The sequence below is a fragment of the Curcuma longa genome, chromosome 15 (genome assembly GCF_044706935.1).
Source record: "Curcuma longa cultivar G26 ecotype Majalengka, Jawa Barat chromosome 15, ITB_CL_G26_1.1, whole genome shotgun sequence".
In the NCBI taxonomy this organism is placed as follows: domain Eukaryota; kingdom Viridiplantae; phylum Streptophyta; class Magnoliopsida; order Zingiberales; family Zingiberaceae; genus Curcuma; species Curcuma longa.
In genome coordinates, this window is record NC_133875.1 from 6,014,194 (window position 1) to 6,040,891 (window position 26,698).

Consider the following 26,698-nt stretch of genomic DNA (forward strand, 5'->3'; position numbering starts at 1 on the left):
ATGGAACAATAATAATGTTATTTATTTATTCATTTATTTTTATGGTTAAATCATTTAAATTTTTTTTTCCCTTTATAGTATTAAATACATAAAAAAATTTCTCACGAGATTTGCCGAGTTATTATTCTATATTTCTTATCCAACACACTCCGTGAACAATTAAAATTTTTTTATTTAAAAATTTTTTATACTTAATATTAAATTCAACTCCTAAATCTTAAAAGAAAAATCTTAAATGATTTAATCGTAAGTTAAAAAATAAAATAAAATATGACACTGTTACTATTTCAAGTGTCCGGAACATTTTTGGGCACTCGAAATCTTCTGTCATGGATGAGTCATGAGGATAAGACGTGCAAGGTATCGAATGTGATTGTTTGGTTGGATCATTTCTATTCAATTTCGATTTTTTGTTCTCTTAAAAATAAAATAAAAGTTTTTTTTGAAAAAAAATGTTTATTGAGATAATTTCTTTGAAATAAGATTTCTAAAATATGAAAAAGGTGAAAGTGAAATAATAGAAAATAGATGAAAGGTAATATTCTAAAATTGTCTCTATTTAAAAAAACAAATTAAGAATGACAAGTTTATATAAATTAGATTTTTTTATTATTAAGCAATATTTTTTATTATTATTACTATTTTTCCCTATTACATTGTTTTATTGTTTCTATTATTGTTATTATTATTTCAATATTATCAGTTCCATAATATATATTAGACAACTAATATTATACAGAATAATAACATCATATCAATATAATTAAAGATGATTCTGAAATGTGAAGTGTTTAAATTGGAAAAGCAAACATACCAATTATCTGCATTCAATGATAGATCTTATTTGATTTTTTACAACTTGAAAGAAGAAAAACAAAAAATATTTTGACTACAAGTAAATCACTAGTAATGATCTCTAAGCTCATTGCCTCAACAAATAGAAATTGCATCTCTATAAAGTGTGAAATCAACAAGGAATCCACACGTAAATTCAATCTGTTAGATGTTTGAAGCAGTTCCATCTCCCACCTTAGTCTATCGATCAGTTCCCTCCTTGTCCATGGTGTAAACAGGAATTTGCCAGTTCTTGGTGTTCTTCTTTGGGTCATCTGTAAGACTCAGATCGTTCTCATCTTCTTTGTATGTTTTCACATATGTTCTTGCACCTGCCAGAATCAATCTTTCTACCATAAAAAGCTGATAGTTGTTCTCGACCACTGGGTCCAATATGTTGGTAAAGTTTGATGCGTATGCCAATTTGTACCTGTTAAAAGTTTGCATTCATATATAAGAATCAATAGATTCAACATCCAATTCAATAGTTACTCGCTAACGTAGAAGTGGTTACCAAATTAATACATCAAGCAAAGGAGTTTGTCTGACAGACTATGATTTTAAACAACAACAGAACTGCTATGGATAGATGTTAGAGAACTGTTAAAACAACCAACTTGGAACAGATTAGGAGATTGATCAACAACTGGGTGTAGGAAGGCCATAATCAAATCCAGAACACAGACGTCCAGCAGTCAAACAATAATAATACCACGAGAACTAACTAATAGGATTGTATGAAATACCCAGTCCAATCCAAAATTTGTGGCATACCATGTGGTACTCGTGGATTTACATTTTTCATGAGATTGATACAAAAGAAATTAGAATTGTTTTAGGATAACAATTCTGTCAATTGCAAGAGTGTAATTACAGATTGCATATGCTTCTTTTTCACACCTGCATTTCTTCTCAATCAACATTTACCAAGTATGGATCATTAAGAATCATCTTCGATGTGACATGATTGGCTAAATCATTATTTTCTGACTTTGATCAAATTCCTTATTTCAAGCAAAGTCCTGCATGCAGGACCCATGTGCATGAGTTTTCCTAGGTGATCCAAGCATGCGCATAGAGCAGCTGAAGTTATCAAGAATTGATTTCTTTAGTTTTTTTTTCCCATCATAGTACCTTTGAAGTTTTGCAAGTATATATGAAATTTGTCAGCATGCAAATAACTATGATTATGAAACTAGGTCTATACTGGATATATACAGTTAATTTTTGGCACATGTATCAAGAAGAGTATGAGTACCCCAAAACAAGCCAATGTTGCATACATACCTAGATGAGAGTGGTGAAAAAAAGCCAGGTGACCTCTCATTTGAAGCAATAAACAGTGTTCTTCCTGGTGGGATCCACTTGACAATTCTCTGCTGGATGAACTCAGGTCGTGTGTCTCTATCAAGATGAGGATGAAGACTCCTCTCAATTCCAAATCGGTCTTTTCTAGTTTTTAATATATCCCCTCGTCGCACATGAATAGCATCATAATCACCAAGTAAATGTTTGATCTGCAAAACAATTTTATTCAAAACAGATATCCAAATTAAGAAACTTTAAGGACTAAACAAAGAAATATCCACACCCCACCCCCACCCCCCAAAAAACAACTGCATAGAAACATCAAGATCATTAGTCTGCTAGGCAAACAACCTACAAAGCGTGTGATCCAACAAGTTCATATTTGTCAGTCTATGGATCTACTAAATCTTATCACTTCTATACTAATAGCAAACATGGAAAGTTATTCATATGTTTTGTATCCTCTAGTAGTATCTTGATATGCATCCTTTGTCGGCCATAAAAAGTAATCACATATCCTCAGGCCATATGTTTACAACTCTTTTCTAGCAACTAGGTCACAAGTCCAACACCAGTTATTCATTGGATATCATAAAACATCATACTTCAAAAAAGAAGTGAATTTGACTCGAAGAGTACTTGTATTATGAGATACAAATTATGAGTCATCTAGTTTGCAAGTCAAACAACACATTGGTGAATCAATACCTTATCTGCCACATTTCTTAGTCTTCTGGAAGCCATCATAGGAAGAAAATCATGTGGTAGCAAAACAGAGTTGTGATTGGTGCGATCCTTGCACTCCATAAACCTGGATGTTCATCATGGTCAAGACTAGAGCTTGAAGATTCAAAGATCACCTAGCAAAGTAATTAACCATTTAACCATGATGACATTTTGGGAAATAGAGAAAATTACATCTGTGGATTATTACCATGCAAGAGGGCTTGCAGTACGGTTAATCAGTAGCACATTTGAGTACTGGTTCTTTTCCTTGAGATCACTCCTGCTAACTCCATTTACATGTACCACTCCTTTTCTTCCTAATTTCAAACTTGTTGACAATATATGTAACCACGCCTTTGAGTTGTCCAAAATCACAGGTACCTTACTTGAAATGAGGTCCAGATCATATAAAGAATCCAAAAGACATGAGCTTGTAGCCCACCTAAAAAATTGAATGACCATAACAGGATCTTAGAGATAAACCAACTGCATTAATTGAACTAATGTAAATGTAAAGATTTAAAGACAAGTAAATACATAAAGGATAATCAGGATAAGAATTCTCCCCAAGAAACTGATTGAAAGATAAAAGGAGAAAAAGGATAATTAATCTGGATTGTGCATTTGAAGCTATATGAGATTCCATATAAGTCATTGAAGTGACAAACACACCACAGGAGTGTGATAAACAAATGCACCACAGAAACTTCAAACAAAAAGCTATACGAGATTCCATAAAAGTCATTGAAGTGACATTTCTAATGTTCATAAATTCATGGTACACTATTAAAATTGTTAAAATAGCTCACAAAAAAAGACTGACTCTATTTCCAGTTTCAGCCAACTAAAAACATGCTATTTAATTTACATACAACAATATAGAGGAGAAATGTGCATCATTCAATTTACGAGTATATTTACTATCAAGGTGAAAATCAAGCTGCTGAAGCCAAAAAAGATATTTAAAAAAAAAAAAGTAAAGTGGAGTGGAACCCACTGTTCAACCTATTAGATTTGGTCAGTTACTGAAAATGAAAAGATACGAAAAGTCAATTACAAGAGTATATCAGCATAAGCTTGCCCACTATTTACTAAATAAACAGAAGGGAAAAAAATATAAATGTTGTTGCATTAAAGTTACAGAAGAGAAAATCAATATGTGCCACTTGTCAAAAAAAGGTCACCAAACAACTGAGTGGTGCATCATAATATAACTTTAATTAAATTACTTCAAGAGATTCTTGGTTTTTGTGCTGCTGCATTCAAGAAGTTGAATGTCACAAGAGTTGTCTCCATGAACTTGGTCAACATGAATCCACAAAGAACATCAAACATACTAAATTTACATAATCCATGACAAACAATGGCTTATATGTAGAACAAGGCCCCAAGTAGAATGAGTACTAGCAAAAATGTGTTTAAGATTCAATAATTCAGGGTTACAGCTCTATGACTTCAGAGCATGAAGAAATTAATTTTTATTAACTTCCAAATAACGTAAAGGAACTGAGTACCAGTAAAAATGTGTTTAAGATTCAATCATTCAGGATAAAAGCTACTATAACTTACAGACCATGAAAAATTAGTTTCTATTAACTTCAAAAAATGTAAAGGGAACTAAAAAGTGGTACATTTCATCTGCATTTGGATTTCTGGTTTGGTGCAGGATCCCCTTCTTGTTATGTGTTGGATTGATGCACATTCTAGATGGCATCACAAATACTCTGCAAGATAAACCAAAATAATGTCAGTACAAAAACATTATTAGTCCATAAAATTATACTTCAGAGTCTAGAAGTCTTCTATTAACGTGAGATTTGAGAAGTGTCAGTGCACCCACTTTTACTATAAAGTTCCATTTTTACCACACTTCTTTTCTGCTTAAACTATGTTAACAGATTTTCCCCTTCATCTAATACTCGGTGTTGTATGTACCCTTCCAACTTCTCATAAATTCGTAACAGTTCAGCCATTGATGTTAATTTGAGGGAAGGAACCCTCCATGTTCTACGCAAGAACCAGAAGAAGAAACTTCCCCATGATCCGGAGGATCGTCCACAAGAATATCAATGGCTGAACTACAAAGTAAACAGCTATCAGAGGAACATATATCAAGAAATCTCCAAAGGAAAAAAAAGAAAAGAAAACGACGCTGTTGAAAATTATTGCAATATTAGTATTTTATACGCATCAAGAACATGAGGAAACCAGGAAGGAGTGAACTTTAACATCCAGAGCAATTGCCCAAAGCTACATAATCCCAGAAGCCCCTAATGTTTCTAATTCCAATACCACCAAATAATGAAGAGAATAGAGGCATTCTACGGACCTTCCGAGGAAGAGGGCTTCTTCGAGGGCGCATCGGAGGCTGGACTCTTGGTGCCCCAAACCGGCGCAGGTATCGCAGTGCTTTCCGGGGCAATCAACGCGGTCGCCCCAATACAAGTACTTGTTGTCCGTCGCCGCCTTGGCGGCTGCGCTCGACGACGCGAAGGACGAGGAGAGCAGGGAAGCCGGGATCGAAGTGGAGAAGGCAACCCAGAGCAGCACGAGGGCAGCGGCAGAGGCGAGGAATAGTTGTATGACGAGGGATCTCGGTTTCTCTTTGCCCCTTTGGAGCCGAAGGATCGCCATGGCGGTGAGAGTGCGCGGTGGCTATCCACTAGATTCCAGAAGGCCAGAAGAAAAGAACCATCTTTTCGTGGATCTAGTTTTAAATATTTGTTATTATTAATACATCTCCTATAATAGCAGAATGGGGTTGTAGTTTAGAAGGTAGAGCGTTCTTTTGTCATGTGAAATGCAAGGGTTCGATACCTCCTCTCTTTTTTTTTTTAATGATTACCAGTAAAAAATTACTTTATTAATGGGAAATTAGTAATAAAATCCTTTAAATTATTTTATATTATTATTATTATTATATAGAAAAACATTTACATTTCTTTTTTTGAGTTTAAACTAATTGAAAAAGATCAAAAGGACCTCATTGATATCCCATTTTAATTTTTTTTATCCTCTATTATATTATTTTTATTATTATATAATATTGAATGAGAAATACATTGTAATAATTATGAAAAGAATGAAGGTTAAAAATTAATCCTTTTTATAAAATTAAAAGACCACTTTATCATATTTTTGTATAGAATATATTTTAATTTGTGCAAGAACATATTTTTTAGTAGATTTTTTAAATGATTCTTTTTAGATCTTCAGATTTCCTTGACTGATTAGATCGATCATCAATTAAAAATAATATAAATTGACTACCTTCAGATAAGTCACCATTTTAAAATAATATTTATTTATAACATTCTTAGAATTCTTAACTATGTTCATATTTATTTTTCTCTTCCAAGTACTTGTCGTATGAACTTAAATTTTTGTCAAATACTTACTAATAAATGTATTTTAAAATATCTTTTCTTATAATTTATTTTGTTTATTTTAAAAATTTTGAATTATTTATGGTCAGATTATATATATTTAGATTTAAATTCTATTAAATACATTTAAAATATTTTAAAATATTAATTAATTGATTTATTAGATAAAAAAATATTTGAGAAACATTCTAAAATAAAATGCTGAAGGTCAAACATCATACACGTGGACGGTCGGCGCAGGCAGCAGCGGGACCACGGCATGTGTTGCACGCCGACGCCCAAGTCAAAGCGGGTTCCACCCTCACGTTGTTCTGACTGTTGACGAGGACCGTTGGCTCTGTTTACGTGGAAGCGCGGACGAAGAATAGAAAAGAATCAACGGTAAAAAAATTAAAATATATTTTTTATAAAAAAAAGAAATTATAAAAGATGAGAGAGAACTGAATCTTTAGGCGGCCGGTGACCTGCCAAGAGGACATACACTCGTTCATCCGAGTGTAATTGAATCGAACGGTAAGAGGTTCGAGCTCGATTCATTTTCTTTATGTTCGAGTTTAGTTTGAATTTGATTCAAATTTTAATTTTTAAATTTGAGCTCGGCTCGTAATGAAATTAAATAGTTCACGAACGGCTCGAGTTTGGTTTAAAAATTACTCATTTAAAAGTTAAATGAGTTTAGTTCAAGTTCGATTCGAAAATAGCTCGTTTAAAAATTAAAAGAGTTTAGTTCGAACTTGGCTCGTTAATATATATATATATATATATATATATATATATATATATATATATATATATGCACGTTCGTGAGCCTTTAAATGAATATGTTCGTGAGCTCACGAACCAAATACTGTTGAGCTCGAGATCAGTTCGATAATATGTTCGAGCTCGAAATCAGACTCGAACTCGGCTCGTTAACTTAATCGAACGAACTTTTTTTCGAATCGAGACTCGTAAGTCGTAGCTTGCGAGCAGCTTGGCTCATTTGCACCCCTACTTGTTCAATCTCGCCGCTCATGATGTTGTAGAGAGGTCAATTGTGGCCTCGTGCGAGTTCATGGTAAGGCTATCATGGTCGTGATGGACATGAAGATGCCGTCGTGACTCTCGCCTCTCATAGTACTTTTTGATTTATCTGAATAGTCGATAAAAAATTTATGTGAAATTAGATCAATCAACACTCAAATTAATACTAAATAAAAAAATATTCATATATTTTAAAAGGGTTATAAAGTGTGTTTTTTGTGTGTATGATTGTAGCATTACTTTACATAAAGGCACCGAAAGTGAAATTACTTTTATGTATGATTGAAGTGGATGCTCCGAATTGATTCTAGAAGTGGATCCGATCCAAATCCAATTGACACAGCCTCCGATCACAACTGCACGTCGTCTCTTAAAATTATACTCTCCTCCATTTTATTATTCTCCTAATTAAATATAAAAATTAAACACGATTTATAAATTTCACCTGAAATTATCGATATCGACTCCATTTTAGGTCATAGGACATGAGTTTGGATTCTCGAGTGCTCTGTGCAACTCGACTTTCTGAGTTCCTCATCCGAGTGAGTTTTCAAGATACCTTATGCAACTTAGTACTTGAGTCCGCTAGCTAACTCTCTCTTGTGAGAACTTTGAGCTCCTTGAGCTCTTCGGTGAGCTCGATTCCTCGAGGTTTCCATTCTCCTATCAACCTAATTACTTACGAATCATAATCGGACATGACTTCTTCGCAATCCAATCTAGAGTAAGCAAAGCTTTGGACAGTGATTCTTTATAAAAATTAAAATCGATGGTGGTATAAGCATCTAATTCTAATTTGCTTTTTATCATTATTCTAATTTAAGTATAGAAGGAATTCGAATCAAAATTATTATTATTTTATATTTTAAATTAAATTCGTATATCAAATATATTTTTGAAACTTAAACTCAAATATTAATATTTTTATATTATTAAAATCGAGTCCGTTTGTTTCCATTGCACCTCTAACTATTGTTGGGTTGTAAGGGTGCAAACATAGTCCCACATCTAAAACACATGGAAAAGATCATGGATTTAAAAGGATGAAAGATATTTCTATTGGTATGATGCCTTTTAGGTAGAGCCCAAGAACAAAATCATGAGACCTTAGGTCCAAAGTGGACAATATCATGTCATTGTAGAGATATTTTGATTTACTCGGTTCTAACAAGTGGTATCAGAGCGAGACCTCTCTTCACCGGAGTAACCTCCAGAAGAGTCATGATCCAAATCTAACCATATGGGTTGAACCTTAAACAAAGGATGGGTAGGTCAGATGAACCGAGAGATAGAAAGTCATAATTGTGGCTAGGCAGGAAGTCCTAGTAGATCAAGTGGACTGAGGGGCAAAAGTCCTGGTGGGTCAAGGATGGACAGGAAGTCCTAGTAGATCAAGTGGACCGAGGGGTAAATATCGTCCCACATCTAAAACACATGAAAAAGATCATGGATTGTTGGATGAAAGATATTTTCATTGCATAACATAGTCCCACATCTAAAACACATGAAAAAGATCATAGACAATATCATGTCATTATGGAGATATTTTAATCTATCAGTTCTAACAACTATAACAATTGAATATTTTGACACTGGAATTTTAGATTCTGCATTATTGATTTTTTTGGAAAAAAAATTAGACAACCATGTGTAACGTGTGCCCATTAGATTTACTCGCTGACATCATTGCTGGCGTCATCATAATGCATTGAATAAATTGGCCTATGACCAAATTTAGTCAAATTATTGACTAGACTCGTCCATAGTAACCTTACCCTAAAAAATGACTTATTCAACTTTAAATCGAGATTTTCGGTTAAATTAAGGTTTAATCTCGTATATAATCTCACTAATTTTAGTATGTTTACCAGATATCAATGTTTTTTCTCAGTAATTATTGCACATTTAATATATATTTTTAAAATAAAATGAAACATTTAAGACGTTCACATAAAATTATATAACTTGATTATTAAAAAAAATTATTTTATTATGCTGTTTTGTTTCTTTTGCCGACTTCGGCGGCGAGTTGGGCGATGAGGGACATGTTTCACCATGCAATAAGAACTTAAAACTGTCTCCATCACCGTCCATTTAGGGATCTAGCGAGTTCGTACCGTTGGATCTGCCTTTCCGTGTGACATGTTTCACTATCTTTAAATTGTCGCAGTTGCCGCCGATTCAAGTCAGCAAGGGAGACCCACGCGCTACCGCCGCCGTGGGCCCCGTTCATTAATTATTATTTATTATTCGATTAAATTAAATAAATTGATTTTGATTAGATTATTTTAGAATTTATTTTTTTTTAAATGATTAAAAAATTTTTTTGGTTAAATTTTTTAAATTGAATTAATTAAAAAAAAAATAATTTATAAATTTTAAGTGAATTTATAAATATTTAATTAATTAATATTTAAAAATTTTAATTATTTTTATTAATTTGATAAAAATCAAATTGATATTTTATCGGTTTAATTTGTTTGATTTTTATTTGAAAATTTAGTTGGTTGAAAAAATTCAATTTAATTTGATTTCGATTAATTAGGTTCGGTTCGATTTTAATCGAATACTCTGTTGTAACAAAAGATGAAATCTATCACTTCAGCGGTCTCACACAGTCACTCTCACGATCATCTATGAGGAGGTAAATCAGAATGTTGTAGTTTTAATCGAATACTCTTCTTCAATAAAAGATGGAATCCGTCACCCCAGTAATCTCACACGATCAGTCCTATGAATATCTATGAGGAGATAAATCGGAAAGTTACAGTTAACCACGACATTTAATCGAATACTCTTCTAAAAAAAATAAAATCCGTGACCCCAGCAGCTCCACACCCATATGTGAGGAGGGGACAATTTATTAAAAATAAACCAATTCATAAATTAAAAAAATTAAGTGTTTAAATTTGTTTATTTATTCATTGATAAAATTGTTCAAAATATTAATGTTATTTATTTATTATATTTGATACTTGGATCAATATAAATAAAGAAAAATGATAAACTGCATGAAAATACAACATAAAATCTCAGTATACACACACAAGGCCTAGGTCCCACCTCTATGCGTTATATATGTCATGTTAAAATTTTATACTGTATTTTTATATAGTCTATCATTGTTCATAAATAAATTCTTCTTAAATGAGTATTAAATTTATTAAGCACATCTTATTCATTTAGAAGAAAGAACAATGTATTAAATTTCATGCTGTATTTTGTGTTTTTTAAAATATTTTTTAAAATAATAAATTTGACTGTTTAAAATAATAATCTTATATAAATTTAAATTTATTATGGGATCTTAAATTATCCGAATCTAACGTAATTAATTCTATAATTGATTTATACGAGCGAAGCTGGTCGGAATGGCAGTAGGCCGCGTGTTGACGGATGGAGCTTGTTCTACAGAAGGGATTGAACTTTTTACTGGAATCGGCGGGCGCCGTGGACTCGATCAATCTCCCGGGGTGAGAATCGAGCGCGATTTGGTCGATTTACCCAATTTGGCGGTTGTGGTCGCGTGGCACCTCGTGGGGGGAGAGAGGGAGGGTGGTGAAGGTCATCCGGATAAGTGCGGGACTTCAAGATATCCTCCTCGTCGTCGTCAGCTTACGAAAAGGGACAGCCCCTGTGGTATTGAGATAGACGATCGGATTTCCCTTCTTCCCTCGTTGAGGAATTTTGCATTTTGAGGTTGTGATCTATCGGACTCATCTGCGGATGAGCGGAAAAAAAAGAGAACAATTTGGTTTGTTGTTGTTGTTGTTGTTGTTTCTTTGAGGAAAAAATCGGTTCTGTTCTTGCCATAGAGAAGTGAATTTAAGCCGCCGTTGATCGGCGAAAAGATCTGTGGCATTCGAGCCATTCCGCTCACCGGACGCTGAATTAGTGTCCAAGATTCAATTTTTAGGTCGTTTTGGGGCGGATTTGGCGGCCTTGAACTGCTCCACTGCCACCGCGCCATGGCGAGCTCGTCAGGGTCAGTGGGCTACTGGCGGAAGTTTTTCCGCAGCGCCGACTCTGACATCTTTGATGTGATCGAGCAAGCGATCGTCGTCGCCGCCTCCGATTATCCCGAGGAGCTGCGGAGCCGGCGGGACCGGATCGTGGAGAAATTTTTCACCGCGCTGCTCCCGCGCTGCTTCGCCTGCGATCGCGTCGAGCCGCAAGGCGCCGAGGCGGAGGAAGGGCGCGGCAGCGTGAAAAGGGTTGTGGCGGTAGAAAAGGACAGCAAGGTCGATAGCTGCAACGACGACCCCGACTTCTCCCACCGCCTCGTCAGCAACTACACCTTCGACGAGGCGGAGGCGCTCACTGAGGAGATCGAAGAGGAGGGCCAAACCCTCGAAGAAGTCCGGCGGATCAAGGAGCTCCTCTCCAACCATCAGGATGAGGTTTATTCCTGCCCTCTTCTAATGCACTGAAACTCGAACCTTTCTATGCTTGATGTGTTTTCTTCTGCTTTTGCAGTCCGATAACATCTTGTTCGAATCACTGAGGAGGCTGCAGCTAATGGAACTCACTGTTGATGTCCTCAAGGTGCTTGATTCAGTGTGCTATTTGCTTCATCTTGGATTCATAAACCTGATGTTGATCGATTACTCTTATCAAACTTTCCTTTGAAACACAGGTGACCGAGATTGGAAGGGCTGTTAATCTTTTGCGAAAACATGATTCGAAGCAAATTCGCCACATAGTACGAACTCTCATCGAGTAAGTGTCATTTACTTTGTCAACTGTAATCATACACGTATAAAGATTGAAGTTTCAGTAGAATTTGATGCAGTCCAGTGATCTTGATGTAATTACTGATTTTCTTTACCAGAAATAAAAAGACATCAGTCCTGATGGACTATTTGTTTGTGATCCATGCTTTCATGTTGCCTAAACTACTACTTGCAAGATAATTTAGTCTGTTAATAACTGGATAACATTTGCTGTTTCTGTGGAAGTTTTTGCTGTTCATAACCAAATTTGAGCTTGCTATACATTTGCCTGCATTCTAAGAGAGTGTTTTCCCTCTGATTTCACTTAGAAAGTAATGCTTCATCTTGCATTAACTTGCTCATTCTTTTGCTTCTAATAGTTTCTCGTAGCTGTGTATCGAGTGATTTGGTGGTGGCGAAGGAGAGACAGCAAGCAACCAATTGCTGATATATAGATTTGTATCTGTTCTTTTGAGATCTTTCTGATCACTTTGATTTTATTTTGGGCAGTGGCTGGAAGGTTTTAGTTGATGAATGGGTCAGCGCTACTGCTGCCATTGCTGGTATGCTATGTTTCTCTCTGTTGACCTTATGAGCTACTTTTGGCCTCGTATCGTCTGGATGATTAAGAACTCGTGATTTGCAGAGAACTCTGTGCATTCTCTTCCTTCTGGTGAGTTTGAAGAGGAAGGGCTTCCCTCTCCTCCATTAGATGAAGGAGCTCTATTTGCTGCTCAGACTACCTCCATCCCACTTTCTGCGGTATAAGATGTTATATTTTATAGCATCCCCTTAAAATTTTACCATTGTGGAATTCACTCGATCCGCATATACTGATCTGGTTCCGTTTGATGTGTCTGCTGTTTGGTTCTGAAGTTCTTCGATGGAATGGATGATGATGGAAGTGAGTAGCCAGGCTTTCTTGTATCTCCTGAATGAGTTCCTTAGCTCATTAATAACATCCTGCTGTCATTTGTTGCAGATCTTAGAAACAGTAGGGACTTCGACAGGAAATGGGAAACTGGAAGAAACCAAAAGGAAGATCGCAAACAGTGGACAGAGAAACAATCTGTTCATGACGACAAAGTTGCAATGATGAGGCAAGAAGCGCCAATGTTGGCAATTTCGGAAGAAAAGCTTCATATGAGAAAATATGAAAATGACATGAAGCAATCAAAGCCACAGACGATCTCTATTGGGAAATCAAACTCTGAATCGGGACCTGGCAGACCGACAAGGTATACCTCTGAGCAACAAATATGCACTGAGATGAAAACTAAACGGCAGCAGGATACTGCTACAATTCAGAGGAAGATGCCAACGATTCCCCACGAAGTAAGTTCATCTGGACACTAAAAAAATTGAAACAATGCCTGTTCTAGAGGAGCTTGGATTTCTAAACACCTTGATTTCATTTAGAAATCAAAATGCTCTGAGGAAGCATTTGCTCGGGCTAAGCTGGAAGCGGCAAAGCGCAAGCTTCATGAAGGTTATCAACAAGCAGAAAATGGTTTGTTAACTTATAACCTCAATCCATTTCTCCTAATTTATTGCTGGTGCACTTCTATCTATGCAGCCATTTGCTAAAGTAAGTCTGGCTGATGGGTTCCATATGTTTTGTTTGATGCAGCGAAAAAACAGCGAACGATACAAGTGATGGAGTTGCAAGATTTACCAAAGCAAGCTCACATCAACAGGCAACCTCTTCAGAAATTCAGAAATCAATCTAGGAATTGGGCAAATAGGTGGAACTAGTTCTGTCAATCATGCATATGCAATGTGAAACTGTGGCAATAGACCATTTTTCTTCCTCTCGGTGAGGCTTGCTGTTGAGTAACTGTATGTACGCGCTTTAACTCATCTCTAATTCAACCAAAGAATTCTGATATCACACCGTCAACCACCGAAGTTAAATGAGTTCAGTTTTCTCTGTTGCAATATTTCTTCATTACTAAGCAACTATTTGCCTCTTCATGATCTTATTTCATGTTGGCTGATGCATGGAAGTGCATTGCTTGGTGGAGAAAACAGACAGGCAATAAAGAACCCACTTGCTTCTTTGTTTCCAGCTAAAAGGTGATGAACTCTCTCCTTTCTTTTCTTCTGTAAACTTTTTTGTTCTCAGATGGAAGAGTCTGAGATTGAGACCACAGTCTTATGATAAAATTGATACCTTCATCTGTGGAGTGAGCCATGTAACTAAAAGAACCTTAGCATGTGGAGCAGCAGCATAAGATACCATAAGACTTGTCCTCTAGCCATGGCACAGTGATAGGGTTAGTGGATTAGAGGACTGCAAGGGACCAATGGCCATGGATTCAAGGATGTGGCTCCACTTGTTCTCCCCAGCTCTTCCAATGTCCTTGTTGCACTCACCTCCACTTTTAATTTGCAGTCCCTTTCTTTGACTTCTCTCCCCTAACTTTATTCCTTCACCTTGCAAGAAACAGTGACCTGCCATAATCCTTTTTTTTTTCTTTCCACTGGTGGACTTTCCCTTGCCTCCATGAATTAATGGGGAAGAACACACAGGCTTTTCTCATTGGTACCTGCTCTGCTTAGGCACTAAGACAATGATGTAGAATAGTTGATAAAAGCAAGCAAAGCTCAAAAGACTTCGAGGTGGCTGGCCATCTTTTGTTTGTTCATCACAGATGTCAGCACTGCACTGCGGTTCATTTCTTTTGCTAAATTTACACAATTGAGTGTTTGAGTTGAACAAGACAATCAAATCCAGACTTTGTTAGAATTATCTCATTAGACCAATTTGAAATCTTCAAGGACACAAATTGTGTCCAAAAAGAGGGGTAGACCTACCTCACTATGTTTCATTCTCATTTTCGAAACACATCAAGTTCATCTGAGCGAAGCAAGGCAACTAGTGTCGCGCGTTCTTTGATCGACAAGTGAAAATTGTTTCGGAGAGAAGTTAGATCTACCTAGGCATCTTGTTTTGAGGTCTACAAATGAAAGGGACTTTTAACATGTTGTACTCTTTTTAAGTGTTTTTTGGTAGACATACTTTGTGCTATAGGCATCTTAGTTGTCTTCCTAGTTGCCCAACCACACAAGACCACAAAACTTAGTTGCACCTCATTGTAATTCCTTAACCACTCGAGTCGAATCTCATCTGTAACCGACTTAGATTTGTTATTGTTAGATGCATTGAAGCTAACTTCGATGTCGACTTGGTTGAGCTCTTCTTGGCACAATCTTCTCTAGCTAGCTTTTTCCAATTAGGGTTTGGGCTGCTGTTATGATGTCATATAATTTAATTTGATGCATTTATAATAAAACAAATTAATTAGAAAATATTTAAGATTGACGCATCTCTCTCTCTCTCTCAATATATAAATTTTGAATAGAAAATGATCATGTAATAATTTTGGCTTGCTATATGATTATTATTTTTTGAATAATTTGATTATTTAGAGTGAATTTCTATATTTAAATTTAAATTTTGAGTAAAAAATAATGATTATTTTTAATTTTTAAAAAATGCATGTTTAATATTTTTAATTTATAATTCATGTAGGCGGCAAGAACTATTTGTCAAGGTTCACCACAAACGAAATAAAAACCCTTTAGGACAATTATTTTAGCCATGATCCTATATGTCTCTATCAAGTTTATGCAATGGACGACCATGCTCAACTTACAATGAAATATTAGGGAGGCCAATTAGAGTTTCTACGTCTACTTATGACTTGTAAGGCTTCCACGGACTGACGCAGATGATTCCTATAAAAGTGTTTTTGTTAATAGATCTGGGGTTGAATCCCAATGAAGATGAGACGAAGCTCCTATGATTTGTAAAGAAATTTTCAACCTAGAACGAAAGCTGGTGGTAGTCGAAGCCAAGCGGGAAGAATTGCACATAGAGCCATTACAAACACTCGTAGGATAGGAATTGGAACTCAAGAAGATTCATGGTTTAAGCACCATGAGCTTAGTGAAGGAGACAAGAGGCTAATATGTAGTCTATTAGACTTTGTAAAAGCTCCCGAGGGTTGGCGCAAATAGTTTCTACAAGAGTGTTGCTATCAATAAGTCTAAGTCTATGATGAAATCCCAACGGAGATGGAAATGCCCATTAGTTATCTCAACCTCCTACAGGCGTTACTATTGCTAAGGACGAAGCTCCCATGATTTGTAAAGAAGTTTTCAACCTAGAACAAAGCTAGTGATTAAACGCAAAGGAAGAAGAAGAAGAGAAGGTGCATCTTGAGAAGGCGAATGGTTACAAAGCCTTACCCGAGAGAATTCTTGTGAGAAGCATGGAGATGTCATACCCTATCAATAAGTAAAACTATTTGACAACCTTATAAAGCTTAAAATCAGAAGAGTGAAGAAACTTAAGAAAATTCTAAAAGTACAACAATACCCATTTGGACTCAGCCTAAGATTGGTACAGAGTCATCGTAAGAGATCGAAGTTGAGACTCGATACTAAGATGAGGTTGACGCATGAAACCGAATCAAACGCCGAGGTCAAGATCTGAGACTGAGTAGTGATCGAGATTAAGACCCGAGACTAAGAAGAGGTCAACACCTGATGCTGAGTAGATGTCAAGATTGGAACCTGAGATCGAAATCTGAGACTAAGAAGAGATCGACACCTAAGGCCGAGTAACGCCGAGGTCGAAACTTAAGATTAAGAAGAGATCGGTACCTAAGGCCGAGTAGACACTGAAATAGATACCTGAGGTCGAGACATGAGACTATTGTTACAAATTTAACGCATCAACGATTTCATAGGGCTCAAAATTTGACAATGATCTAGAGTCACTCAGTCGAATGCTATAGTTTTGGTTGAATTAAATTGACTGTTGATAGGAACAATAATAGATCCGACAAGAGAATGTTTTTAAGAAAATCTATAACACACTTAGATTAGATTAGCCTTCTCATAAGCTGCCATAATCAAAATGATCGTCATGCTCACTTAAAGGGACCACGAGTTTCTTTTTTTTTTTCTTTTTGAATTTTTTTTCTTTTAAATGTAGAAATAATTTTTTAAAATTGTAGGGGCGAAACAGGATTTTTCTGATCTGCGTGAAAAAGTTTGGGGCAAAATGGAATTGTGTCGGCCTGATAATCCTTCATTAATTGCCATAAACCAGATTAATTAAGAAGACGATGAGTAAAACATAAGCAACGATAATGGTAATTACTGTAATTACAGAAACGAAGAGCAGTGGCAGAGCAGTGAAGCAGAGTGCTTAATTAATTAGTAGCCGCATTGTCGCCGCCGGCGGCGGCGGCGGCGGCGCCACCACCGAGCATCATCTGCCGGACGGCCCTCGCGTACTCGAGCAGCTTGTCGATGGCCGGGATCGTCTCCTTGACCTCCGTCTGGTCCTCGAAGTCGCGGAGCCAGGCGTGGAAGCGCGGGAACGCCTCGGGGTCCACTAGCTTCACTTCCATGACCTCCTCGAAGACGGCGAGCCAGTAGGAGCCGCAGCCGAGGACGATGTCGAGGAACCCGATCTCGTCGCCGCCGAAGAACCTCCGCCCGGCGAACGCGCCGCCGTCGCCGAGCTCGCGCTCCAGCAGCTTCAGGTTCTGGTGGACCTGGTCGACGGCGGCCCTCTGGCCGTCGCCCGCGGAGGAGAAGACGGCGGCGACGGCGGGGGCGAGCTTGTCGTCGGCGAAGTGGGACCAGAAGCGGGCGGTGGCGCGGTCGAAGGGGTCGGAGGGGAGAAGCAAGCGGTGGAGCGGCCACGTGTCGTCGAGGAAGTGGAGGATGATGGTGGAGTGGAGGACGGGGCAGCCGCGGTGGAGGAGGACGGGGAGGTTCTCGTAGACGGGGTTGTGGAGGAGGAGGGCGGCGGAGGGGCGGAGGGGGTCTTCTTCTTGGTACTGGAAGGGCAGCCCCTTGAGCTTCAGGGCGAGCTGGACGCGGTGGGTGTGGGAGTCGGCCCAGGAGCCGAGGAGCTTGAGATCGGAGGGAGGAATCGGAGGTTGCTGATCCATGAACGACGATCGACGGAGAGAGGTGGTTCTTGTGCGAGGAGGAGAGTTGAGGCCTCCTCTTCTTTATAGCTACAAGGCTGAGGTGGTGATGTCTCGGTAGACACATAATTTGTGCAGCTCATTTCAAGCTGACTGGATCTACTAACTCGACTGGTTAGATGCAAGCTAACTAAATTCGAATCAAATTGAACTCAGTTAATTTGATCAATCAATAACATATATGAATTCTCGTGAAAGCCCCGTCCCGCCTCCGAGGCATAGCTGAGTTGGTTACGACGCAGCAGACTTGTAGAAGAGGACAATGATTCGAATCCTGACGAAGTCAGGTAATACCCTCCTGCGTCGTGACCAACTGCAGTTTCTCGATTTACCTCCTCACAAATGGTCGTGGGGCCGATAAGGTGGTGAATTTCACCTTTTTATAGAAGAAAGTCCCGTCCCCTCTTCGCTCCCGGAGCATGATTAAATTGGTTACTATGTGACAGACTTGTTGAAGTGGACAAGATTGAGGTGGTGTTAGTCTTGGGAGATCCCATTATTTGTACAACTTATTTTAAGTTGACTCGATCGATTAACTCGACTGATGCAAGCTAACTCAATTCGAATCAAATTGAACTCAGTTAATTTGATCAATCAATAACACGTAAGAATTTTCGTGAAAGCCCCGTCCTCTCTTCGCTCCTGGGACACGATTAAGTTGATTACTATGAGATAGACTTGTTGAAGTGGGACAAGGCTGAGATGGTACTGTCTTGGGAGACACATAATTTGTACATCTCATTTCAAGTTGACTGGATCGATTAACTCGATCGGTTAGATGCAAACTAACTCAATTCAAATCAAATTGAACTCAGTTAATTTGATCAATCAATAACACGTAAGAATTCTCACGAAAGTCCCCTTTTCACCTTCGAAGCATGATTGAGTTAATTACTACGAGGGCAGACTTCTGAAGTGGACAAGGATTGAATTTCGATGAAACCGAGATAATGTCCTTTTTCGTAATAGTAAACTATAACTTTTCAATTTATTTCCTCATAGATAATCGTAAAGTCGATCGTATGAAACCGCTTGAGTGACTGATTTCACCTCTTCGTTTCGATTCTTCCGCGGGAGTGCATGTGGAAAGAGTCAGGTGGTGGAGCACGAGCTTATTATTAGAGTACGACTAGCACCATGTATGTTGTTTGGTGGTGGGCGGTACGTGTGTGTCTGTACTTGGACGCATGAAGACAATAAATAAATGGTTAGGGCATCTATATATTAGGGTTATGGACTTTGAATGAGATTCCATTAATCAAACAATGGAAGGGCAAATTGAATACTAAACATGCATGCGCCGCTCAGATATGTTCAGTAGCATTGACAATTAGAAAGGTACAGAAGCGAAGAAGAGAATCCAAGGCAATCTACCAACTTAATTAATGTGGATGGAGGAGGGACACAGATTTGCCATTATTTTATTATTATTATTATTAAAAAATTTTAATAATTTTTTATTTTTAAGATTCAGAGTTATTTTTTTCTTTTTAAAGTTATGATTACTTTATTTTGAATCTATTTAAATTTTTATTTAACTTTTTATTATCTTTTATTATTATTGAATCAACTATTTTTTTCGATAAAATAGTTTCTTTTGTTTGTTAATTCTCTTTTCTCTGTCATTTCTTTTTAGATTTTCATCGCTAAAATAATCGTTATTCTATCCGACTTTAAATTTAAATTATGAATCATCACGAGGGTAAAATAGAAAAACTAATTGCATGCTTTGAAGGTTTGTAAATGCCAAGTGGAAGAATTGTTGATCATACTATTTGTCGATAGTACCGCCTAGAGAAATAAGATTGTTCCTGCTTGATATCGTCGTTGGATGAGTCATTGGACACCTGGATAGTATGTTGACTCACCAAGGTAGTGCCCATGACCAATTGAGGAGGAGACCACTGGGTTCGGACGTGTCACTAAGCGCTGGATTGCAAGGAAAAAGATGAGAGTGAGAATGGAGACCAGGAGTGCCCTGGCTCAACTACTCAAGTCAGATCGCTGTAGGAGAGGGAAGCACGAAAATGAAGAAATAAGAGGGTTCTTGTTCGGGTGTGCGTACCTACACTCGTGAGATGCGTGGTCGTTATATAGGGTTTTGAGAGAAAAAATGTCCTATTTAATTAAGGAGAATGTTCCATCAATGAAGATTTTGTCAGAGAAAATGTCCCATTGCAGGAAAAGAGAATATCCCATTACCGTCGCCGTTGTAGTGAAAGGCCCTATCACTCATGCCTGATACGGTATCAGGCTATGTCATCATAAATCGTGGTGCCTTAATCGGACAAATGAGCTACTTCAAATATCATATCATAGCACGTGTTTTTCTGGTGACGGTTTGATAAGCTGAATGATAGAGTGTTAGGAGTCGGACTCGGAGGGACCGAGTTGATTGGACACTGAGCAGGGCATTGGGCGAGAGGACCTCAGGCGACAAAAAGAGTTCAGGCCAAGGTTGCTCGGAATCGAGAGTCGAGACGTGGTCCAAGATGGCACTCGGGGCCGAGTGGAGACTTAGTTGGGAGGCCCGAACTAGGAGTTGGGTGTTGTGCCCGAGTAGAGTAGTCGGCTATTTCGTTTTGAGTCGAGTTGGTTGTCGAATCGGGGCCTAATCATCTTGTTAGGGTAGGGAGTGTGGACGTAGAATTTGGTTGTGGAGCTGGGATACGGGATCAAGTTAATCAACTTTGGAGTCAAGTCTTTTATTCGACGTGTCATTTTTAATCAGATTAGGTCTTGACCTTCTATATTAAGTTATACCAACTTATAACAAGGATAAATTATTATTTTTCTGAGTTAATACTCAGGTGATAAAATTATAATGCAAGAGTAAAATTCGAATCTTATTACTTTTTGAAACACAAGATAAATAAAGGTTAAGGGTGGTAAACAGAGGCCGAAATCCATCCGGCTCCCCTGCAGTTAAAAAGTTAGCGAGGTGATAGGTCATGAAAAGAAGGATGATCCGTCGAGAGTTTCATTGGAAGGGTCACATCCCTTGCTCTGTAGGGCAGGCTCATTCCATTGCCGTATCATCTCATCTCAATTCCTTCCTTCCTTCCTTCTTTCCTGCCCGATATTCTCGGGCAACTTTGCTGTCCCAAACAGCAATGAGAAATGCTACAGTGCTGATTGAAGTCATCGACCCAGCTGGGTGCCCGAGAAATTTGACCTCGACCTCTGCTTCTGTGCTTCTGCTGCTGCCGCTCTTGGAAAAAGAAGAAAAAAGAACTGAAAGGTTTGACTTAGGAAACAAGGAGAGAAACGTGATGGGGCAACATCAAAGATAAAAATTGAGAAAATATATATTTTTAATGAAGATTATCTTTAATATTATTATAATAATTACAAAATTATAATTATTAAAATATAAATATTTTAATTTTTGATAACATTAAAAATATTATATTATAATAACTAAAGTTTATCTTTTATCAATACTATTATGGCTTTGATGTATCCTAGTAAAAAAGTCAAGAGTTAGAGATAGCACGTCAGATGAGCTGATTGGCTCCACACCCGACCGACTTTATGCTCGACTGACTCAGTGTCTGACTGACTTCGTGCCCAACTAGCTCAATGTTTGATTGACATTGTGCCCGACTGGCTCAATGTCCATTGTGCCCAACTAGCTCTGTGGTATATCGACTGCTTGATCTCTTAGATAGCAGTTAACTCCCCAACAGGTTCAGTCTCACCAAATCTGCACTATTGCCCAAGTAGCTCCGCTCTATCAGCACTACTTCCCCCACTTATCCCACTTGACAACTGCCTAAGCGACACATGGACAGGTAAAATATTTAACGGTAGATAACCTACCACATTAATACAATATGATCTTGTACCGTACTAAGCATGGGTGATGGGATCCTCTTATACCACGATGCGATATTTTCCTTACTTTCAATGTGATCTCTCCTCCGATAACTCTATAAAAGAACCTCACTTCCCGCGGGCCTAGGTATATGCGTACACACCTAAGCCTCATTCTTTGCAATCCATTTTATGTTTTTCTTCTCTATCTTCGATCGATGACAAACTAACTTGAGTGTTAGAGTAGCTGAGACACTTCCAACCTCCACTGAGTGACACTTCCAACCTCCATTCTAACTCTCCATCCCTTCTTTGAAGTCTTGTAGGACCACAGTCTTCTTTCAATAGCTCGTGGACTCCGTGCGACCTTGTCAACGCAGAAGTTAAGTGTGTGATGATTCATCTGGAAACTATCTCAAATAGGAACAAATACTATATTATAGTAGTTATGAATCATAATTATTATAACATATATATAATTTATTTCTAATTAATATTATATTATAATAATTATTAAAATTAACTATAAAATCATAATTAGTATAACGGATGATTCAATCATAATTACTATAACTATTTACGGTATCATTGAAAATAAAAAAAATAAGATAAATAAAGTATTATTTTAATAATAAATAAAAAAATACCAGTACGTGCTTTCACTTTTCCCTTTCTGTTAATTTTTTTTTTTGTTAAAAAAGGGACGTCCTTTTATTATATATATATATATATGAGTTAATTTACGACGGATCAGAATTGCAGAAAAGAACAAGGATTTAAATCTCGACGAAGATAAGACAATATCATCCTCCGTCATGATCAATTATAATTTTACGATTTATTTCTTCACAGATGATTTTGGGACAGTTATATTTCACTTTTTTTTTTATAGAAGAATATATATTTTTTTAAAAATTAAAAAACAACTACGGAGGATTCTTCGTGTTCAATGGCAACTCGCCTAGTTACCACCCCACAAATTCCCAAACACTTGTCTCCGAAGCTCTTGTCTGTCACTAAGTCCAAACAGTTTCTTCACTATCCCCTCACCGGTCAAACGGGCCAACCCATGGCGGGGCGGGCTAACCCATGGCGGGCCCATCATTTGGCGAGACGGGGCGGGCTAATCCACGCATTTCCGACGGGTTGGGAAATCTCCAACCCAACCCAATTCAAGGCGGGCCGCGGGTTAGGCGGGCCAACCCGCGGGCCTGTTAAAAAATAAAAAAATATTAAAAATATAAAAAATTTTAAGTTTAAAGTATAATTTAAATTGATTAAATTGAAAGTTTTAAGTTTGAATTATAATTTTTAAGCTTAAATTGTATTTTAAATAGATGAAACTCACTAATACATTAAGTTTTATACTTTAATTTTAAAATTTAAAATAAATAAATAAACTTTCTCAACCCGCGGGTCAACCCAAGCCCGCCGCGGGCCAACCCACCTCAACCCATCTTAAAATGGGTTGATAAAATTTCAACCGAACCCGCCTAAATTACTTGGCGGGGCGGGTCAACCCAGCGGGCCTAACCCAACTTGACAGCTATACCGAAAAGTCCCAGCCGTGCTCGGAATTCCAGGGCCCTCGCAGTCGCAGGGGAACACTCTTCTTGTCCAAACACTGCCGACTTGTAGTGTGGCAGCGACGCCGAGTGGTTCCATCGACAAGTCGACAGGAAACTTCTCTTCCTTGCATGAACAATCCCCTCCCTCCCTCCCTGGCCAGGCGGTCAGTGCCCTCGTCCCGTGCATGGCACAGTGCAATAACTCACTGCACGCCAGGAAACCTGCTTTCACTCGTCACGCCATTTCCCACTTGCAGTCCTCCCACTGTTCGACCACTGTACGTGAGGCCTTTCCTTGTGCGAGAGAGATGGTCAGACTGCTAATTATGCTCTGTTCCGTGCAGTGTGCAGGGCTGCATTATGCTCATGCTGATTAAGAATAACCCTAAGTGGCCACGAGCTGTAGGACTCACATGGATCACAGGGCTCAAGGAGTTGAAAAGGTTGACGATGAGAAGATTAATCTGATCATCCAGCCTGACCTGTTTCCTTGTAGTTGTGGGGAAAAAAGGTTCTTGTGTCATTATTGTCTGTGCATGTCTCTTTTGATGGATTGTTGAGATCTGGACAAAAAGGAGGAGAGAAAGTTGAAGGTCTGTAAGATTTGTCTATTGGAGTTTATCACAAAAGCATTATGGAGAGGAAATGAATTAAAATGTTATAAAAGTCTTTAGGGTTTAAGAAAAACAAAATATTTGACACATTTTTATAATTTTAAGTTATTTATAATAGGGTTAAAATAATAAACAAGTATATGAACAAATTTGATAAGAAGAAATAATAAGCTTGATAACATCTTTATTCATCAATTTTCTCTCAATTTTTACTCTTCTATTTCTGAATTTCATGTTTCTATAAAGACGACCAAGACTCAACAAAGAATTAAGAAGTATTTCACCATTTTCACCTTCAAGAGAGCAGAATAGAAAGAATAAACCTACACTCACCACTCTTGTGCCTCTCATTTTGTTAAAGAAATCAAATGCAAAAAAGAAGTATTGGAAACACAAAAAGGATAAGGAAACTGTATGGTTTGACAGATCAAAGGAAACAACAATAACAACAAAAAAAAAGGACCAAAAAGTGAGAGACAATGCAATGGATAGATTGGACATCACAAGAACAAATCCAGTCTTGCAGTTTGGCAGTGTTTCCAGCTTTAACTGAAGGTGGTGAATGACATGCAGTGAACGCAAGAAAGCAAGAGACTGCTAGCTGTTTTTCATGCCATCTCTTTTTTTTCCGCTGTGTCTCAATCAAATCCTTCACCTAGTGGGGAAATAATTGATAAGTTGGGATTATGTTTGCAAGTTACACCACAATGCAGCTACGCCATGTTCATTATCTGAAATAAAAGAAATGAACAAAAAATAATGAACACATGAGAGAAAAACAACAAATATACTGTCCTGCATCCTTTTGATTGGAAGTTTGGCCAAGTTTGTCAACAGCCTTTGGTAATATTTCCACTCTATAAGAAACGCAATACTCAGAGCATCCACCAGAGTTGTAGCAATGCAGTTAGTATCAAGTCAGTAGTTCAGACTCAACTCCAAGGGACTTCCTTGATGCCCTTACTCCCCTCCAGATTCCTCTGAAATACTAACAGAAGGTCTCCTTTGTTCAAGACTTAACCACAGAGGTCGAACTTCAATCTCCTGTATCACCATGAAAGCTTTCACCATATCTTTGACATAATCAGTTCAATAAGTAACAAATAATGAAAAATAAAAGAGGATACAAAGGGATCACAATTGGATTTGCCCCTATGGAAGCCCACACAACCTGCCCTGCCCATCTTGCTCCATTATTTATGGGATCAAGATGGAGAAAACATTTTATGCCCTAGCTAGTCCCATCACCATTTTCTCTAGTCGTCCAACATAAAAAATCTAATGCAAAATCACATTTTAATAATCTTATTTCTTATGTTGACCTATGCCTTGGTCGTTTCTTGCATAATCTCAATTGTGGAAGATAGAATGCTTTGTGACCATTAGTTCTACTTGAACAATAGCTAATTCAATAGGATATCAAAATTAGACTCACTAAGTGATGATATTGAAACTAGCTTCTCCATGCTCATTCGCTTCACATGGACAAGGATCGTAGTTTCATATGTTTTTATCTATATGCCCTTGTAGATGATTAGTCATTTTGAAATGAAATGTCCTACACCCAAATTCAACACTGATTCAGACATAAATGGAGATGGAATGTTAAATTCCTGCCCTTCTTGATATCCAAATGCTATACCTTCAAACAGTAAACAAGATAACAGGAACCAAAGAGATAAGGATTCAATACCACTCCATTCATAGCCTCAATCGCAGCTTGAGATCCTGATCAGAAGCAAAGTTTACAAAAGAAAAGCCCCTTGACCGACCCGTGTTGAAGATGACCTTGGCGCCCAGCAGGCCTGGCTAGGAAGCGAATGCATCCCTGAGAGCCTGCGAGGTGAGGATCCACCCAAGGTTGCCGGCATGGACCTAGTAAGGGCTGTCGACGTAGGAGATCGCATTCTCTGCCCAAGCACTTCCCTTTCTCCTCCTCTAGGCACCTCTGCGAAGTTCACTTCAGCTTCCGGACTCCCACTAACTGCATTCACCATCCGTATCAAGATCAATCCAGAAGAAAATTAACATGAACCAGGAAAAAGATTGCAATTTGACTCACGGATTCGTCGAACAGCCGGATGACCTCCTCAGCCTCTTCGACGCCGGCCATGGTCACGAATGCGAACCCACAGCTCCGATCCGTGACCCGATCGTACACTACCTGAAGAGGAACAGGAGATTAGAACAATACCTAAATTAACAGTTCCGGCCTCGCGACGTAAAGCTGAGCGACATCCTGCCGAAGGGACCCGGAGCTTGAGCTGACCGTCGACTTATTCAACAATCGCTCCTGCTCTTCCTCCTCTTCTTCGATTAGCTCTCCGTAGTCTTCTTCGTCTCCGGAATAGGAAGCGGTGGGAAGGGGCAGGCGGTGGCGGAGGTGCGCTAGGGCACGGGAAGAGAGGGCGGAGACACCTTCGAAGGCGGAGCGGAGGTCTGTACCGTTGGCGGATAACGGCCTTTCTGTTTAATGTCAGCCATCCATCAGAACCCCGCACGAATCGTAAAGACGCCGAATCAAAATAAACGAATCACAGCATCGGTAATCTTTTTTAATTGTTAAACTTATTGATCATTTCACATATATACTACAATACCCCTCTAATTCTATTTTTGTCATTTAACCCCTATACTTTCATAAATTCAAGCAGAGAAGAAGATGACATGGAACCACCATTTCTTATCAGTTATTGG

At 38.1% G+C, this 26,698-nt stretch overlaps 3 protein-coding genes and 1 pseudogene across 3 annotated transcripts; 1 reads left to right on the top strand and 3 right to left on the bottom strand.

Annotated features, from left to right (window-relative positions):
• Positions 1–796: 796 nt before the first annotated feature.
• Positions 797–5,522, bottom strand: LOC141846408 (uncharacterized). The gene is made up of 6 exons (XM_074734441.1): positions 5,198–5,522; positions 4,500–4,592; positions 3,077–3,310; positions 2,851–2,953; positions 2,122–2,351; positions 797–1,264 (listed from the first exon to the last, which is right to left on the bottom strand). Exons 1-6 carry the CDS (start codon positions 5,500–5,502, stop codon positions 1,036–1,038), a joined length of 1,194 nt encoding a protein of 397 aa, XP_074590542.1. The 5' UTR covers positions 5,503–5,522; the 3' UTR covers positions 797–1,035.
• Positions 5,523–10,864: 5,342 nt separating this feature from the next.
• On the top strand, positions 10,865–14,171 carry LOC141846575 (putative mediator of RNA polymerase II transcription subunit 26b). The gene is made up of 9 exons (XM_074734610.1): positions 10,865–11,677; positions 11,754–11,822; positions 11,914–11,996; positions 12,500–12,552; positions 12,636–12,751; positions 12,866–12,893; positions 12,972–13,324; positions 13,409–13,499; positions 13,620–14,171. Exons 1-9 carry the CDS (start codon positions 11,246–11,248, stop codon positions 13,742–13,744), a joined length of 1,350 nt encoding a protein of 449 aa, XP_074590711.1. The 5' UTR covers positions 10,865–11,245; the 3' UTR covers positions 13,745–14,171.
• Positions 14,172–17,131: 2,960 nt separating this feature from the next.
• On the bottom strand, positions 17,132–17,964 carry LOC141846765 (glutathione transferase GST 23-like). Its single transcript, XM_074734809.1, has one exon. The coding sequence runs from the start codon at positions 17,962–17,964 to the stop codon at positions 17,215–17,217; it is 750 nt and encodes a 249-aa protein (XP_074590910.1). The 3' UTR covers positions 17,132–17,214.
• Positions 17,965–24,845: 6,881 nt separating this feature from the next.
• LOC141845917 (RNA-binding protein CP33, chloroplastic-like) lies at positions 24,846–26,624 on the bottom strand (annotated as a pseudogene).
• Positions 26,625–26,698: the final 74 nt, after the last annotated feature.